Below are 19,371 nucleotides of genomic sequence, written 5' to 3'. Positions count from 1 at the left end.
GGCTTTATTATGTTCCATTGAGTAGGACGTTAGCTAGCGTTAGCTAACTAACATGACAGTAGGAACGATCCACAGCCGGCATTTTAGAATAAATCGTACTTCTCCTTTCAACCTCTCTGGGTAGCGACTGTAACTATTACAAGAGCCCCAGGAACAGCGTTTGACCAGATCTTGAGCTAGAAAATGACTCTTTTTACATTAAAGTCAATGGAGCGCATCCGTGAAAGTGTCGGACTTCAGTTAGAGTTAAGTCCTGTACTGCGCTGTGATTGGCCAGCTGTGTATTCGGGGCGTGGCTTAGCGAATGGTCAATTGTGCAACGAAGTGTACAGTTAAAAGTAAGAAATGTAATATGTTCAGCTCACACCTGGAAACTCATTCATTAAAACCGAATACAAGAAAATCACCTTCGACGTCCACATGGAATGTCACAACATCATCAGCAAGGCTACAGCTGTAGAGGCCAGAGTCAGAGACCTTAGCAGAATGAATCATTAATTTTCTCAGGCTGCCGTCTCTTTTCATATCTAGGCCAGTTTTGCAAAAAAGCTCCACGTCATCTTTAAACCAGGAAACCTGGGCAACAGGATCTGAGACCTCACACTGCAGGATAATTGGACAACCAATTGCAATGATCTTGTGTTTTTCAGACAGTGGCATTGGCATGATCTGTGGCGATCGGCCTAAGAGAAGGGAATAATAAGGGTTTTGGATAAGAGAATTCACTTACAATGGACATAACACACTGTCCAGCCAGCCACACCATTTTCTCATGAACATTCAAAAGCTAGTAAGTTTTGTTCACCACTCACACCATAGAAGAAGATGGATGTGGCATGGTAAGGATAGAAATAAATCACCTTTTACGTCCACTTTAAATGTGATGGTGTCATCTGATGTTGAGCATGCATAGGTGCCAGCATTTATGTTTTCAGCTGAATGGATGAGTAGTGTCCTTGTTAGGCCATCTGACTGTATTTCCATATTGTTTTGTGGTAGGAGTTTCATTCCATCCTTGAACCAGTCGACATGAGCAGAAGGATCATGAGAGAGTTCACAGCTAAGGACAACGGGAGAGCCTTCTTGGACGAACTTGTTCCTGTCAGTCTCTTGAAGCTCTGAGAACTTCACAGGTAGTGCTGTAGGTTTCAGATGTTGCAAAAGAAGTGTCTTAATAAACTTAAAATAATCTAATATCCAAACTACTGTTTGTAGTTGACAAAGAATTTCCAGACAAACCACATACTCCACACAACAACATAAAGACAACTGGCTTAAAGAAGACAATACGAAACAAACGTGATTCGAAGGGCTAAAAGAGCAAGAATCAAGATCTGAAATGTCAAAGTTTATCCACAGCTACTGTACACTGACATAAAAAGCACAGGTAAAACACAAACAAGAAAGTGACAGTGTTCAGTTAGTGCCTTTATGAACAAGACACAAGAAAGTTAGTGTTCTGAAGATATTGGACATGCATAACAAGAGGCTGCATTGTAAAGCTGCATGTTTAATAAGATTTTCAGAGAGAAGACATCCTGTATTATTTCATTTCTCGTTAAAGGTATAAAACAGTCATTATGATTGGGTGTGATAGGGAGTAGTATTTCTTTAACCTGACCTGACAGGCAATAATAATTAAACAAAACGAACTGGCCTTTACTTAAATTTTTTTAAATAAATTAAATTACAGAAATCATACTTACGGAGGAAACCTGTTGCTTTACATTTTTAGAGCAGTAACTGATCAAATTAGGAAAGCAGAAAAACGAACCATTTTCAGTTAGGTGGGACTTCATCACCTGCTCTTTCAGTTAGTTAGCCGTGCAAGACAGTGAAAGCGCTACAGAGTTTCTGAGCATCACCTTTTACTTCCACAGCGAACTGGATGTCATCATCCTTTGACTCACAACGGTACATGCCAGTGTGAGCCCGCTCTGCTGACGGGATAACTAGACTCCTCAAATTTCCCTCGGACTGGATGTCTACTCCATTTTGAGGCAGGAGCTTTGTTCCATCCTTGTACCAACTGACTTGTCCAGTGGGGTCTGACAGCTCACATTGTAGAGCAATGGGACAGCCGGCCATGACCGCCTTTTTCTGGTCAGCCTCAGATAAAGCTGAAAACTTCACAAGTGGAGCTACGGGATTGAATGTAAAATAGAAGTGATCAATAAAACAGGCACTATTATAAACAAAGTGAAGCAAAGCACAATACTGAAACTAAAGCCTTCAGCAGCATATTCAACCAATAAAATTACATGAAATCCTTTATTGTAACCACAATTTGGATTCAGTATTTATAGCGAAAGGTGTAGCTTTTAAATTAAATATTTTACATTTTACAAACACTGAAAACCTGGTAGAACTAAAAGTAACTAAAAACTAAACTAAAAGTTAGAAAAAAGAACTGAACATGGCAACTGAATGAAACAGTCAGCTTTTATGGGAAAAAATAAATGATTAAAAATGATTTGGGTCTAATAATTAAATTAATGAATTAATCTATGGGCCCCATGATTAAATTATAAAAGTCTTAAGCCATTTTTTTCAGTCAATCTACATTTTTCTCAACGCATTTCTGCATTGCTTATGCACTTGCAGGACGATTCAGTCAGTGTTTCCTGCCTGTACAGCAGGAGGTTTGGAACTTTTCCAACCTAATATCACCTAATATCAAATTAAAGGGACTAATGAAACCTTGGCTGCTTGACATAACCGATTGTACTTTTCTTTTGATGTGCCTGTGAAGAAAGTGAGGGTCAAAATAACTGTTCTGACTGTGCCAAAACTGCACGTCGGTCTGGTAGGGATGTTTTGAACGGATGTGTGTTAGGGCTGGACGATATGGCCAAAAATGTCACGTTATTTCTTTCAACTTTAAAGGTTGATTTTTGCTCCTGTGTGAAAGTTGAAGAAACCTGCTGGTTAATTGTGGTTTTTAACTCTTCTTTATGGTCAACACGTGAGGCCAAACAGTGGATCACTTCACAAATCTGAGGTAGATCATTCAAAACAATTATGATAAAATCATTGTTAACAAGTATCATTCAGTCATTTTTCTTCATTTGTGCATGTTTCAAGTAAATAAAATCAAATATTTATTGAATATTTACTGAACATTTGTTATATAGTTATTGAAAAAAAAAATCCATAGCGAGCCAAAGTCTTCTACTACGAGTAAAATATATTCTTTGGCAGTCTTTCTGAAAAATGTGAGCATGTTCTCAGGATTTTATGTTCGTATTCTGAGCTGCATAGAGCTGCGTATAATACGTAGTATATGTAATAAAACAACAATTACTTTGTTAGGATTTATCAACCACACCCATTCATCACCCTCCTCAGCATAGTGGACATAAACATTAACAGTCTCTTCAGTGCTAGTTTGGAAACCATGCAAAAATGTATGTACATTTAAAGAAAAACTCCAAGAAAACACTTAACCACAACTCGGTATCAGGAAAATTGGTCTGGCTAGTTAGTCAGATGTTTAAAAATAAGGTTCCCTGCATAAAGTGACTTTACCGTTACTGACATTAGAATCCGCCTAACCTATGCTGAGTTAGTTTTACTTGTGGCCATTTTGTCAACCAACAATTTTATAGCACCTAAACCTATTCCAAAAAGGAGAACAATGGAACTTAATTACTACATGTAAAAGTGTAAGTCAAAACTTTACATAGTGTAAGCTCTTCTCTTTACCAATTGAAAGACATTGCAAGCTACCTAACTAGTTACTCCCAGACATGAAAAAGGAAAAGCAGAAGGAGCCAAATGGTGTCAAGTAAGGTGGCTAAGTGATTAGCTAAATATAGAATGTCATTACTTTAGTCGGTGTTGTGATGTAGAGACAGAATGGAGCAAGAGAGCATAGATTCTGTCTATGCCTTTATGTTTTTAACTCATGGCAGTGTCATATTTTTGCTTATGTTCTATTTCTTGAATGACATAAAATCCATCTACTTTAGGTTGATTTCAAAAGTAATAAAATAAGAACTTACTATTTACAAGCAAAGCAAAAGCATTTAGATGCTATTTACCAAGATGCTATTTGGCAAGAATCTATTTATAGAACGGATGAAAACAACTTTTGTCACCTTTAACATCCACATGAAACTGCATAGCATCATCTGTTGTCTTGCAGCTGTAAATCCCTGCATGAGACAGCATCGCCGACTGGAAAGCCAGCGTTCTTATGGAACCCTCTGCCAGCATGTCTTGCCCAACTGCTTCATGTAGTTTTATTCCATCCTTGTACCAAGTAACTTGGGCGTTAGGATCTGATATCTCACATTGCAGCACTATGGGTTCACCAACTTCAACAGACTTGTTCCTCTCAGTCTCGTAAAGTGTTGCAATTCTCACAGGTGGAGCTGGGGATGTTTGAGGTAACATTAAGAGAAAATTGCATCACAATTACTGACTACAACAAAAATGGTGCTTTCAAACAACAGAAGAGCAAAATCTCAATTCAAGATTAGTCATGCCAATAAATCTTAGAGTTAAAATAATTCATAAATAATACAGTGTCTCACAAAAGTGAGTACACTCTTCACATTTTTATAAATGTTGGATTATATCTTTTCATGTGACAACACTAAAGAAAGGACACTTTGCTACAATGTAAAGTAGTGAGTGTGCAGCTTGTGTAACAGTATAAATTTGCTGTTCTCTCAAAATAATGCATCACACAGCCATTAATGTCTAAACCGCTGGCAACCAAAGTGAGTACACCCCTAAGAGAAAATGTCCTAATTGGGCCCAAAGTGTTAATTTGTGTGGCCACCATTATTTCCCAGCACTGCCTTAACCCTTTTGTGCACGGAGTTCACCAGAGCTTCACAGGTTGCCACTGGAGTCCTCTTCCACTCCTCCATGACGACATCACGGAGCTGGTGGATGTTAGAGACCTTGCGCTCCTCCACCTTCCGTTTGAGGAGGCCCCACAGACGGTCAGTAGGGTTTAGGTCTGAAGTCATGCTCGGCCAGTCCATCACCTTTACCCTCAGCTTCTTTAGCGAGGCAGCGGTCGTCTTGGAGGTGTGTTTGGGGTCGTTATCATGTTGTTGGGATCCTGTTCTGCTTCAGTCTGTCACAGTACATGTTGGCATTCATGGTTCCCTCAATGAACTGGAGCTCCCCAGTGCCGGCAGCACTCATGCAGCCCCAGACCAGGACACTCCTACCACCATGCTCGACTGAAAGCAAGACACGCTTGTCTTTGTACTCCTCACCTGGTTGCCGCCACACACGCTTGACACCATCCACAGACCGTGTTACACTAACGTGTCACATGACACCAGGGAGGGAAAATGGCTAATTGGGCCCAATTTGGACATTTTCACTTAGGGGTGCACTCACTTTTGTTGCCAGCGGTTTAGACATTAATGGCTGTGTGATGTGTTATTTTAAGGGGACAGCAAATTCACACTGTTATACAAGCTGTGCACTCACTACTTTACATTGTAGCAAAGGTACATTTCTTCAGTCTTGTCACATGAAAAGTTATAATCAAAAATTGACAAAAATGTAAGGGGTGTACTCACTTTTGTGAGATACTGTATGTCTTTCAGTTATTAGTAATCTAACAAGAGGTATCTTTGGTTAGACTTGAGATAACTAGGCATTCAAGTTAGGGTTTAAAGTTATGTATTTACTCGTTTCCCTCTCTTTTTGAAGGAGTTTTATTATGAACAAAAGGAAAATGTTGAAATTTTCAAAATGTTAAAGACTGCAAAATGCAATCTCTTTATTTTACACCATAACATTGTGCCCGACCATTTTGTGTTTGATAATGCTAACCATTTAAATCACCTTCAACAGCCACCTTATTTGCAGTGACACTGTCACTCCAGTGACTGTCACATGTCCTTGATAGATAGATCTCTTCTGATTGGAGAGTAGATGCTTGCTTGATATAATAAGGCTCTGCAAACAGGGTAGATGCTCCTTGTCCAGGGTTGTCTGTACTGTCTACTTGTTCTTCTGTGGCCTTCATGGTGTGATTACACCCTGGTTGGATGGATGTGGCCTGTAGGGACTGATACAGGTTAGGTTCTGCTTGTCCTGTGTGATAGAAGTCATCCAATCTCACACATGCAGACTGTTGCAAGTTGTACGGTTCCCCTGAGAGAGTTTCTGCCTCTTTAGAGTTATACAAGTCCAATGTTTGAAGGGATGCAGTGTTATTTAAGTCACCAAGCTTCTCTAACTGGACAGTTGCGGTCTGTAGGGGTGTGTTTAACTCCTCTGTTTGGTCAGTTGCAATTTGTAAGCAGTCAAGAAGCTTCCCTAACAGGGCAGCTGGCATAGAGCTACAGAGCTCCTCTGGTTGGACAATTGCAGTCTGTAAGGCTTTAAAAGGCTCCTCTGATTGAACAGTTGCAGTATATAAGGATGTAAAGGGCTCCTCTGATTTGATAATTGCAGTCTGTAAGGCTTTAAAAGGCTCCTCTGATTGAACAGTTGCAGTATATAAGGATGTAAAGGGCTCCTCTGATTTGATAATTGCAGTCTGTAAGGCTTTAAAAGGCTCCTCTGATTGAACAGTTGCAGTATATAAGGATGTAAAGGGCTCCTCTGATTTGATAATTGCAGTCTGTAAGGCTTTAAAAGGCTCCTCTGATTGAACAGTTGCAGTATATAAGGATGTAAAGGGCTCCTCTGATTTGATAATTGCAGTCTGTAAGGCTTTAAAAGGCTCCTCTGATTGAACAGTTGCAGTATATAAGGATGTAAAGGGCTCCTCTGATTTGATAATTGCAGTCTGTAAGGCTTTAAAAGGCTCCTCTGATTGAACAGTTGCAGTATATAAGGATGTAAAGGGCTCCTCTGATTTGATAATTGCAGTCTGTAAGGCTTTAAAAGGCTCCTCTGATTGAACAGTTGCAGTATATAAGGATGTAAAGGGCTCCTCTGATTTGATAATTGCAGTCTGTAAGGCTTTAAAAGGCTCCTCTGATTGAACAGTTGCAGTATATAAGGATGTAAAGGGCTCCTCTGATTTGATAATTGCAGTCTGTAAGGCTTTAAAAGGCTCCTCTGATTGAACAGTTGCAGTATATAAGGATGTAAAGGGCTCCTCTGATTTGATAATTGCAGTCTGTAAGGCTTTAAAAGGCTCCTCTGATTGAACAGTTGCAGTATATAAGGATGTAAAGGGCTCCTCTGATTTGATAATTGCAGTCTGTAAGGCTTTAAAAGGCTCCTCTGATTGAACAGTTGCAGTATATAAGGATGTAAAGGGCTCCTCTGATTGGACAGTTGCTGTATGTGAGGAGTTACAGAACGTATCTGATTTGACTGCTGAAATCTGCAAGTGGTTAGTAAGGTGCTCTGACTGGACAGTTGACATCTGTAGGGGGTTACTTAGCTCGGAGTGGACAGTCGCCATCTGTATTGAGCCATGTAGCTCTTTTGATTGGACAGTTAGAGTCTTGAGAGTAGATTCCTCTGATTCAACAGTTGCAGTTTGTAGAACATTACAAAACTCATCTGTCTGGACAGCTGTCCCCAGGGTACAATCAAGCTCTTCAGAGGAGGCTTCTGCATGCTCTATATCGTAAATGAATTCCTCACCTTGTGACACTGTGGGCTGATGGTGTGTGTCAGATTGCAACATTTTTGGCTTTATAGAGCTACAGTGAACTGGAGCTTGAGCATTTATTGTTTGTTGATTATTGTAGAGCTCCTTTAGCTTTTTAGTTGTAATCCAGTCAGTCATATATTCATTTCTTGATTGAGAAGTTGCCATTTGCCTGGAATGTTGTTCATATGTCTGTAGATCTCTTCTTTTGCCACAGAAGATGCCAGAATTGCATTTTGAGGACTTGCAGTCAACTTCTACAGGATAAGCCCCTTCAGTGGACTTCTTCTTCTCTTGGTCAGAAGAGAGCCTTGGCGATGTAGCTATAAGCATTGTGATGTACACAGAGAAAGGTTTTCAGTGGTTGATGGTCTCAATACTTCTTCTCATAACAGAATTTTACATCAGTGTGGGTTAGCATGGAGTTATGAGATAATTCATTGCAAAGACAAACAAGAAGATCGACCAGGTTTGGTCTGAGATTGAGTTTGTATATTTCCCCCTTCAACTGACTCCTAATACTGTGTACCATCAATATGTACACTAACATCTTAAAACCCTAAAAAGTACATGATTTGTCTTCCCTTTGATAAGAGTGCATTGTCATTGCAACGGGGAGAGGTTCAGGGCAGCAATGTGAATGAGAGGATCTGGTGATGAATAAGATTTAAGATGAACTTTAAGAGTTGTTAGCTGCTTGTTTCAAGCAAAGATGGCCGTTAAAATGAAGAATTAAATGACAAACACAACATATATGTTAGTATGAAGATCAGCTACTAAACAACCACATGTTTATGAGCCAAACACTGCAGGAAATGACATGAGACCAGGACTGAATATAACAAAAAAAAAAAGATGTCTCAGATGATTGCGCTAACAGTAAAATACACCACTGTTGTTAGTGGCATGAAGGTGCTGGGTTAACATGGATGACTGATGTTGAAATATATCAAATCACCTTTGACATCCACAGTGTATTGGGCAGATGCATCAGCTATCTCACCAATCTCGTCACCATAGTGACACTGCTCTGCTGTTTGGACAAAGCCAAAAAGAAAACAATGAGCTGGGTGATAGCTTCACATATGTAACTAAAGACTTGCTTCTTAATTGTGCATGTACAATGTGGAACACCACCTTTCATGTCCACATTTAACTGTGCATCACCAGATGTTTCACAGCCAAGCCTGCCGTCACCAGACAAGTCATGAGACTGGAAGGAGAAGGCTTGGCTGCTGCTCTGTGATTCACAGTCAGCTTCCCTTTTTGGGTAGATCTGGGTTCCATCTTTGTACCAACAGGCTTTGGCAATTGGATCTGAAATCTCAAATTGTTGAACAATTGGACAGTGCGCTTCAGCAGACTCGGGCTTCTCAACATCAGGACCAAGCACATATGTCGGAGATGGCACTACAGACAATCATTGGGGGATAATTTCAGTGAACATACCCTATTTTACCCCACATTTTAGAACAACTGACTTGAAAGAGATATTGTCAAAAATGTCACAGATATTAGCTCTGCATTGTCACAACAGATAAGAAGACAAACTAAAAGCTACATAAAGAGTTAGTCATAACTAAAACAGAAAACACATTTACAAAAAAAAAAATCACCTTGGTTTTTTACTATTAATTTGGCAACATCATCTGCTGTTGCACAATAGTATGCTCCAGAGTTTGAAGGATGAGTTGGTTCAATGACAAGGGTCTCCTTGATGCCTCCCATTTCAAAATCAGGCTCTCTATTAGAACCATGTTGTTTATCCCTCTGCCATGACACCTGGAAAGCAGGGTCTGAGGTTTCACATGTTGGTTGGGTTGGGCAGGTTGCTTCAAGTGACTGCGTCTCCACAACCTCTGGTGAGGGCGACAACGTTGGAGCTAAAGATGATGATTCATATTATAATTGCAGACTTAATAGTGCAAGTTCATACTCTGGATAAGAAAGGGCTTAATGGTTCAACTCTCTCAAACGGGGAATTAATCTGTCGTATGATCAAATTCAAGTAGAGAAACTCACATTTTCAAGGATTAGCCTACATAGACATTTTCATTTTGTCAGTAGAGATTAATTTTACCATGATTTAAGAAGCAGTTCACAACATCTTCACACAAAACACCACATGAACACAGACAGACGGATATGCACGTTGTAAATGTTAGTCGTATCTAGTCTCCAGAAAGCGCTAGGATTTGCTTTAAGTTTCAAAAATTAAAAGAAAATCACCTTTGATATCCACAGTGAAGTGGATAGTGTCAGCAGAGGTTTCACAGCTGTATAGCCCTGAGTGCAAGAACTCAGCAGATGGGATAACGAGCCTCCTCAACGTGCCATTACTCTGTATATCCCAACCATTCTGTGGGAAGAGCTTTACACCATCTTTATACCAGCAGACAGGCACAGTGGAGTCTGCAACCTCACATTCCAGCTCCAAATGTTTGCCCGCTTCAATTGACTTGGTTCTCTCAACGTCAAAGACAGTAGAGTACGTCACTGGTATAGCTAGCATTGGAAATTCAGGACAGCTAAATAAAATCAAGACTGTGGAAATGGACACCTTGCAAACATTTGACTGCTGAGCAAAAAATGAAAAGGGTGCTAGAGACTTTCAATTCAGGAAGCAGTCACAAAACAAAAGATTATAAATAACAATTACTTCTTGCGTTAACAGTTCTTTAGAGTTATGTGCATGTAGCAGTCCTTCAAACCACATACAGTAGAAGCAGGGATTTATTAGTGGCATCTAGAAAGAGGAGGTGGGGTTACAATATGAACGCACAAGATAAAAAGTGTAAATTCACCTTTGATCTCCACTTGAAACTCCATGGTATCATCCTGTGTGGTACATCTGTACACACCAGAGTGGGACGGCTCTGCAGACTGAACAATTAAAGTCCTTGTGTTGCCCTCTGAGAGGATTTCTAATCCAGAGTTTGAAATGAGCTGCATTACATCCTTGTACCAGCAAACGTGGGCCTCAGGATCTGACACCAAACACTGGAGTACAATAGGTTGGCCTGCTTCGATCGACTTCGTCCTCATTTCTTCAGGAATTGCTGAGAACCTCACAGGTGGAGCTATAGATATGTTTAGATCTTATGTCAACCTTAAATCAACCTCATTCAAGATTCAAGATTATTCATGAAATCTAGTTACTGATAACTAAATTACTAACATGCTGTATTGCAGTCAAAGAATATGTGACAGCTAGCACTTTTAATGGGTGCTAAGACGAAAGGCAACAAACAACATACAAAAGTGTCATCAGAGTTAGTTGCTTTGCTGAGGAGGAGCTTGTTAATGTTTCACACCGTTTAAGGTCAAACAAATCACCTTTGATGTCCACACTGAACGTGATGGTGTCACCCTTTGTCTTGCAGCAGTATAACCCAGAGTGGAAAAATTCTGCTGAATGGACAATCAGTTTTCTCGCCAAGCCGTCAGTTAGAATATCTACTCCAGTTTGAGGATGGAGCTTTGACCCATCTTTGTACCAGTTCACCTGAGCAGAAGGATCTGAGAGCTCACATTGTAAAACAATGGGGTAGCCTGTGTGGATGGTTTTGTTCCTCTCAGCATCTGGAATTGCTGAAAACTTCACAGGTGGGGCTATGGATATTTAGATAGTTTAATGGATTGTTAACTTGTAAATGTAAAATGATTTGATAAGAAAGACTTTAAGAGAAGACTAAATGCATTTTAAATAAAATGCAAGAATAAAAGATAAGAGGCGTAAAAAGTGACAAAGGTGGTTAGTCTCTGTGAAAGGCACAAGTATTGTAAGAAACTCTCTCCACTCACCCTCTACTTCCACATTGAACCTGATGACGTCATCAATGGCATCACAGCAATACACTCCTGAATGCGAGAATTCTGCTGATTGGATGACAATTCTTCTCATGGTACCCTCTGATTGGATATGAAGACCATCCACTGTTTGTAATTCCACCCCGTTCTTGTACCAGTGCACTGGAGCTGCAGGGTCTGACAGCTCGCAGTAGAGAACAATGGGGTTCCCAATTTCTACAAATTTGTTTCGATCCATCTCTGACAGTGATGAAAACTTGACAAGAGGAGCTGCAAATTTCAGAAAAACAACGAGAATCTTTTACAACACATAGGATAATGACCTGAAGGGCTTCAGTGCATCGGTGCCATCTTGCATTGCATTTAAAACACAACAAACATACAAAAAACACAATGAATCTTAGGCCGACCAAGTTAAGTACGCCAGCAAACTATGACAGTGACCAATACATACCTTGAATGTACAGTGCTGCAGAATCCCGGATGCCATAGGCAATAAATGTGATCTCAGCTCCATTGTCTGTATCACGTACTCCGCGAATGCGAAGAGATTGGTGTGTTCGTGACCGACGCATGGAATAACGTTCATCATCCTGAAGTTGAGTACCATTTAAGAACCATGTACCAATAACTGAAGCAGAGAGTTCAATAGAGAAGAGGGCATCTTGCCCCTCTGGCACTAAGGCATCCTGTAAGGGAGCCTGTATTCTGGCAACTGGAACTGGAAAAGAAAATAAGTTTATACATGATTTAGCAAGTAATATCGCCAACCATGTTGTGATTTCATTGATTAAGAAAAAAACATCATGGCATAATTGATTTAGCACATTTGTTTTAGCGTAACTGAACTTACCCAAATGAACAGCTCTAGGGAACTCAACATTGTTGCTCTTTCCGTATTTGTTGACACTGCAAATTCGAAATCGATAATCAGCTTCACATGGTACGCTGTCACCAAGGATCTCCACAGAAGTTGCAGAATCAGTGGTCAGGCACTGTAGCCACTCCTGTGAGCCAGTGCCCACTTCTTGTCGCTCAAGCACATATCCAGATGGAGGGTTCTTTCGCGAGTCCTGAGCAGGAACCCATGAAAGAAGAGCAGCATTAGCCCGCTCTGTGTTGATCTGCACACCCACTGGACAACTGGGAGGACAGTGTCTGGCCGCTGAAACAGGAGAAGCCCATCATGCATTCATCCCTTAGGATTGGAAAATCTGATGCATGCAATGTTTTTGCATTTGGGATGCTATAATTTACAGACGAGGGACCTTACCTTTCACTCTCAGCTGAGAGGAAGTCTTGGATCTGCCTACAAGGAAAATTACAAGGCCAGAGTCTTGGGGCATTGTATTAACAAAAACCAGGATGTGAGTTCTCCCAAAGGACTTTAGGATGGTCTGATGGGTTTCACGCAGCTCTATGCCATCTTTGTACCAATGTATGTCCATTTCCTCTTTTTCCACTTCAACACAAAAGGCAGCATTTTCACCTTCCAATACATCCACTTTTCTTGGAAGCTTCCGCAAAATTGTCCCTGCAAAGACAACACTTTGACAGTAAGTGACTCAGCACATCAACAGGACAAAGATATTGATTACCTAATGTTCTACAAATGAAGCAACAAAATGTCTTCTGTAAATTCACACCAACAGATATAAATGTTTTCTGATATGACACTTCATATCTAACATCATTTGTTAGTGCCTTCCTAAAGTGGTTTTAGGTTTGGTTAAGCTCAGACAACACTAATTTGGTATAGGGAAAGATCATTTGGTTAAAATAGCTACTGTATTAAGGCTAGGATGCAGTTGTTGTCATTTTTTAAAAACAGTGGTCTCCCATGTCAAACTCCAATGCTTTGTTGAGCCGTCCAACCACTTCCACCTCCTACCTTTAGAGACTTTGTGGCTCTATAACAACTCTACTTTCTTCCTTTAGTGCTAATTAATAAGTAAATTTTGGAATTTCATGAACAACTGATGCTGTTGTTTTTCTTAGAAGGTCAGACTCATAATGGACTAGTACTTTTGAATCAAAACAAGCAACAATACTATTTGTTGCTACCTTGATTGAAGCTGTGTTTTCCAGCTGGCCATAGGAAAGCACTTTGTGTGGTATTCCTTGTGTGTGGTGTTATCCATGGTTTTTCTACTCAAGTCAAATTACTTGACAAAAATTGAGACATCTGACTTTATGTTCATGTATTTACCTTGTCTCTCAAGTGCCAAATTTCTCAAAAGAGGTGAGAAAAGGGAAATGGTATAACAACATGGTAGTGCACGTTTTGGTCATACAATTTTGGCCAAGCATGTGTTTCAACATGACAGAAGGGAAAGAAACAAATAAAGGGTAAGGGTTGTCACAGTTAGATCAACTTTGATGTTGATAATCCCAAGCATAAATTTAACTCTAAACTCTAAAATTATAGCAAAGATTCCAAATAGTCTGTATGTGAAAGCATGCTGTTGTGTTATCATGTGAATCCGTTTGCACGTGCTTTTGCATTTTTATTATGCTTTTCAAAGAAGGCTATTTTATTATTCCATCCTGATTTACCTTTCACAGCTACCTCTGCAATGCTTCTCCCCCCATCGGGCATCTCGCAGAGGTAAATCCCATCATCGTCAACTCCAATGTCACGGATAGTTAGTCGCCGTTTTGTTCCCCACTCCTCCATTCCATATTTGGCCCCTGGCTGCAATCGTCTATCCTCCAGATACCATGTGATGGGAACAGAGTCCTCTGGAACTTCACACTCGAGAACAGCCAAATCTCGTTCCCATACTTCTAGATCAATAAGAGGCTGCTTGAACCGCACAGGCGGCTCTGGAACCAAGGAGGAGGAAGAACACCAGTTTGATTAAACCAAAATCACGTCTCCTAATTTAGTTAAAAATGATCTTAATATATTTATGTTAACTTCTGTCTATCAATTGGCAGTGGTGTTACTTGGTCAACATAAATTCTTTGGGCAAGGCGACCCTGAGAAAACTCGCACATCACATCATCTATGTCCTTGTCATACACACTGTAAATTCCAGTGAAGCAAACAAGATCAGCAAAATCATGAGACAAGTGGCTTATTTAGTTGAGGAATGGAAAGGTCATTAACACATCAGGGTGTTAGAGAGGAAATAAACTGTTTGTAACAGACACCATCAGACCAAACCAGACAGTTGTAAACAAAAGAATGTGGACCGTATTTAGTAGTCCGTGTGCAAAGCTATTCATTTCTTTATCTTACTAATCTTTTAACAAGTCCAATTAAACACACAGACAACGGATGAAATACATTCATGATCGACTAATTAAATTGCCTTTAAATATATCCACTGATCATTAATCATGCTTAAATTTTCATTCAACACAGCACAGTACTTTCTGTTGGTGCCATGAGTTTGGACTTCTCTGGTCCATGTGAGAAATACGATCCCCTTCCCAAAGATTTCGATCACATGGATGCCCCCCTAGACCTTTCACAAGCTAAGTGACTTTGCAGACATCATACTGCTGTCGGAATCCATCTCAAGCTGATGAACTTTGCCTGTTTAGATATCTCTCGGGTTGAATTTCAGATCATTAATACATTTCATTAATCCTCCAGTGGACCCGGGGTTGAATTGCTTTTTATACAGCTGGTGTCAAATTATTTAATCACTAATTATATTTGCAGCTCAATGGTCAACTGGTCTGCCCTTTAATGGATTCAGTGACTGATGATACAAAATCATATACCTGAAATTTACTTGAATGAGTTCTGTGAATAAGCATTAGTGTGCTATTGTACAGTTTGTGCTGTTCATTGCTTTGTAAAAGCAATGTCACTATCTTCTATCTTTAAGAATGAGATTCATTATTGTAGTGCTCAGGTATATAGTTTTATTGTGGTTTTTGGAAGATAGATCAGATTGGAACAGAACAATACTATATTAACAATATTATCATGGGAAAAAAAGCATTCTAAAGCATCATAATGTCGCCATAAAACGTTTAACTTTTTTATTTTGCCCCCTTTGTCTGGCCCTACCCCAATAAATGATCTCAGAGTACCTCTTGGATGATATCTCCCTGACATCATCTTAGCATCAAATGGATAGAAATCTGATCCAAGAACACTCCACACACTCACTCACTCCTTTACTGACTGAAAAAAGTATCACAGGCTGCACTGCATTTACTCTTTAAACTGCACCCAAATGTCTTAACATTTTCACAAAATTAAAACTCTGAAAACACTGAAAATGATCTTGACTTACCTTTTACGGAGAGGTGTACGGCACTGAGGGTTTGCCCTGCAGTATTTGACGCAGCACAAACATAAACTCCGTTATCCTTCTGCTTACAGTACAGAACTTTAAGTGTGAAGTATCCTTCTCTGTCCTCATATAACAAATAACGCCTTCCGGACAGTATCAGCCTGCCATCTTTCCTCCAAATTATTTCTGGTTTGGGTTTCCCAGTCACAAAGCAGCGGAATTTGGCATGTTTACCCTCTGTCACGGCAAACATTTTCACTTTCGTTGACTTGGTCATGGTGTCGTCTTTGAGCCGGTTTTGCACTTGCCTTCCGGTCCTCTGTTTTCCCTGTTGGGCTTTCCAGTGACCATTTGTGTAGCCATTACGATTTCCTTCTTCCTCATGTCCTGGGCCTGCATCAACGAGCAACACTGCTCCTGCCAATGCTTCCCCGAACTCATTCCTGGCTTTGCATGTATATACACCACCATCTGGCGCACGAGTCTTAAAAATCTTGAGCTGGAACCATCCACCGTCCTGGTAGCCAACGCTGAAATGTGTGCTTTCAAATATTTCATTGAGTTTCCTGCCATCCTTTTCCCAGACAACCTCTGGTCGTGGGTTTCCCCAGAGCTTACAAGAGAAGACAGCATCTTCCCCACGGCCAACGCGAGTGGAGAGGGGCTTGATGAGGAATCGTGGCTTATTTTCCTCTCGTAACTCCATTTCTTGTGCCTCACCTTCCACCTTCAGTGTTGCTGCTGCATATGTTTCCCCAATGCTGTTCTTTGCTTTGCATATGTACTGGCCACTATCCTCTGTGGTCACAGCTGAAATGATCAGATTGTAAACATTTCCATCCTCAAACACCCTATATCGTCCCTGTGGGTCGATCTTTTCATTGTTTCGCTCCCAGATAACTGCAGGTCTTGGATCCCCGCCAATTTGACACTTTAGGACTGCATCAGTTCCGCTTTGTACCATCACAGGTCTTGGATAGGCCAAAAAACGTGGTGCACCACCAAACACATCCATTTCTGCTTCTTTGTCAGCCTCACCTCACTTAAGAAGCCCAGGAGAGTAAGAGGTAGCAGTTATTCACTGGGGAAAGACAGTCCAACTTCTGCACTGCAAATTTCTGAAAAAGAAATGAATGAATTACTTTAAAGGTACTGTGTCTTATTCCTGGCCAAATGCTCCAAACTAATGGGAGGCAGCATTTTACCTCCTCCCACCCAATTTCACACTCGGTCTGCCCAGTCAGAGACAGGGAAGGTCGAGCGATGGCAGGAGACAAAAAAGGTAGAGGTAGCGGAGGAACGAGAGGTCGAGGAGAGCGAGTGAGAGGGAGAGCAGCTCATGCAGCAGCATCAATCGTTAACCTTGAGCAAAGGGCTCTACTTCTTCATCCTCTCATGTTGGACTGAGGGCAGTCTGGAAGCTACAGTGACTCACTATTGCTTCTCGAGGCACAAGTGGTATTACAACACAGGGCGGCCGGGGCTAACTGCTTAGCATGCTCATTTCTCAGCAACACAACACATAGACGTCTTTGGCACGAATCAGAACTGTACTTCTTCACATTCTGTTGATCATGTTGGTTCATTTTTGTAAGTGAAATTCTGGCCATATTTTACTCATTGCACCTTTTAATATCAAACAACTTGTGTGTTTTAGATAATATTTGAACATGAAATTGTAATTTTTTGTAAGATTTCAGCCAAATAATTCAGTTTGTAAATGTTATAAGACGATACTTTCAGCCTGTAACAAGGAAATTCACTCTTGTGTTTTGGAATGGAAAATAAAACTTCTGCCATTCAAACACTCAGCCTCCGCCCCTTTTAAGTGCATGTGTTTCATCACAAACGGAAGGTATGATTATTAGGGCTAATTGAATTAGATCTGTCTGCGTGAGAGAAAAACACGGGCGAGGGGGAACAGCCTTGTCCTAGTGCAAGAGCAGCCACAACACACGCCAGTACAGCTGGTGCTGTATTTCAATGGGAAAGTGCTTAATATAGTACACCCTAAATAAAGACCTGTGAGGGAGTGTGTGTCAGGTATCACAAAGAAGCCTCTGAAACCCGCGTGCTCACACAAACACAGGCCCAAATCACGGTCTGCCCACCCAAGAGACCTTGCAGTCAAAATATGCTGAGCCTCCATCACACCCTTTGTTGGCAGCTCTGTTGGGATATTCTTTCTTTAAATGTCACTGTCAAATTATTTTTATGTCAAATTCATAAATAAATCAGTTAGGCAATCCCAAACAGTTTGTTTGAACTACCCGCTGAAAATTATGCTCTCCATTGACCATTTGTGTAATCTAATCCTTTGCTAAAACTTTTCCTGGATGAGCTTTTAAACTTCAAAGAAAAGATTAATCAGTAAACTTATATAAATGAAAGTTTGGGAGTGTTGCAACTTAGTCCTCTTGGATACAGGAAACAAAAGTTTCAGGACTTGAAGACAAAAATCTCAGGAAAGAGTTTTAGAAGTCACCTAGTTGTCCATCATAATATTACATTATTTATTTAGAATTATATATTTTGCAAAAATATATATGAATGATAATAATCGTATTAAAATGTTGTGCAAATACAAAAAAAACTTTCACAAATACTGAATAATCCTGTCTCATATTCTTTTCATACCTTTCAAAGTATTGTCAATCCTTATGTGAGATGCATTCCAACTAAAAGGGAAATCAAGCTTTTAAATTATGTTTTTTGCTGCTAAACCTAAACATTGTAGGTAAAAATGAATTGATCTAAATATTGATGTAAAAGACAAAGGTTAACATGACAACAAAGTTGAATTCTTTTTTTCAACAGATGAACTAAATCTTGATGGAAAATTTGTTGAACAGTTTGATATATTATTTGATATAATTCTGTGTTTATATTCATTTTCGATGTTGCGTAAAATCTCATGTTCACATAGCAGGACATTTGAACATTGCGTTTAAATTAAAGTCTTCAATATTCCCTCCGGAGGTTTTAAGAGAGGAGATTAACCCCTGTGTTTACTTGTCTGATTTAATTGGAATGACCTCTGCCCCCTGTGTAGCTGTGCTGTGTACCCCTCACATGACCTACCTCGCTTCAGTCGTGGGGAACGACCGTCAACATACATTCCGCACTTGCAATCTCTCCCCGAGGTAAGAAGCAAGACCACTCGTCTCCTGAAGTCTGAGTAATGTCCCAAGTTTCCTTCAGATTTAGACACATGCTCTCCTCAAAGGTCCCAAGTTCTGCTCCAGTGCATCTATATTGACTTGTGTCAAGTAGGAGGAATAGAAAACAGAACTGCAGTGTCCACACCAACTTCCCATTTAACAACTTCAGAGTGGTTCCCCAATCTCTGTCGCTCAGACGTTAGGCACCCCAAGTGTCATTGTTCGTGGAATACCATTAAATGCTTTTGCAGCTGCTGCTGTCCCCTAAAAATACTGGCTGCCTCGATGACAGCAGTGAAGATAAGTCAGGCACTTCCCTTCAGTTGCCAGCAGGGGCTAAAGATAGTTCAGATGGCCATTGCAAGGCAAACTGCTTTGCAATAAAAATCTAATGAGAAAAGTAAGCTTCAGGTCTCAAAACAGTTTAAAACTCACCTTCATTACATCTTCAATATTTGTTTAATCCAGTTTTAAGGTTGTCATCTTTCACAGTAGAATGTTACACAGTGTGCAGACGGTAAGAAAGCAAGTGTTTGTAACAGAAATCGGAAATTAG

The 19,371-nt window shown here is 40.2% G+C and overlaps 1 protein-coding gene across 1 annotated transcript in view; it reads right to left on the bottom strand.

The window, feature by feature from the left end:
- The window catches only part of obsl1b (obscurin like cytoskeletal adaptor 1b), a 45,928-nt gene that overhangs the window by 22,557 nt on the left and 4,000 nt on the right, over positions 1-19,371 (bottom strand). The window contains exons 2-11 of the mRNA XM_046053572.1: positions 15,655-16,772; positions 13,955-14,224; positions 12,672-12,932; positions 12,252-12,563; positions 11,853-12,119; positions 11,393-11,668; positions 4,101-4,376; positions 1,866-2,141; positions 861-1,139; positions 408-683 (exon numbers count right to left, since the gene is read on the bottom strand). Coding sequence (XP_045909528.1) covers positions 408-683; positions 861-1,139; positions 1,866-2,141; positions 4,101-4,376; positions 11,393-11,668; positions 11,853-12,119; positions 12,252-12,563; positions 12,672-12,932; positions 13,955-14,224; positions 15,655-16,669 — 3,508 coding nt within the window. The 5' untranslated portion in view covers positions 16,670-16,772. The remainder of the gene's footprint in view (positions 1-407; positions 684-860; positions 1,140-1,865; positions 2,142-4,100; positions 4,377-11,392; positions 11,669-11,852; positions 12,120-12,251; positions 12,564-12,671; positions 12,933-13,954; positions 14,225-15,654; positions 16,773-19,371) is intronic.

The sequence above is a fragment of the Micropterus dolomieu genome, linkage group LG07 (genome assembly GCF_021292245.1).
Source record: "Micropterus dolomieu isolate WLL.071019.BEF.003 ecotype Adirondacks linkage group LG07, ASM2129224v1, whole genome shotgun sequence".
In the NCBI taxonomy this organism is placed as follows: Eukaryota; Metazoa; Chordata; class Actinopteri; order Centrarchiformes; family Centrarchidae; genus Micropterus; species Micropterus dolomieu.
The sequence above is the reverse complement of the archived record's forward strand: the minus strand, read 5'-3'. Positions and strand labels throughout refer to the sequence as shown.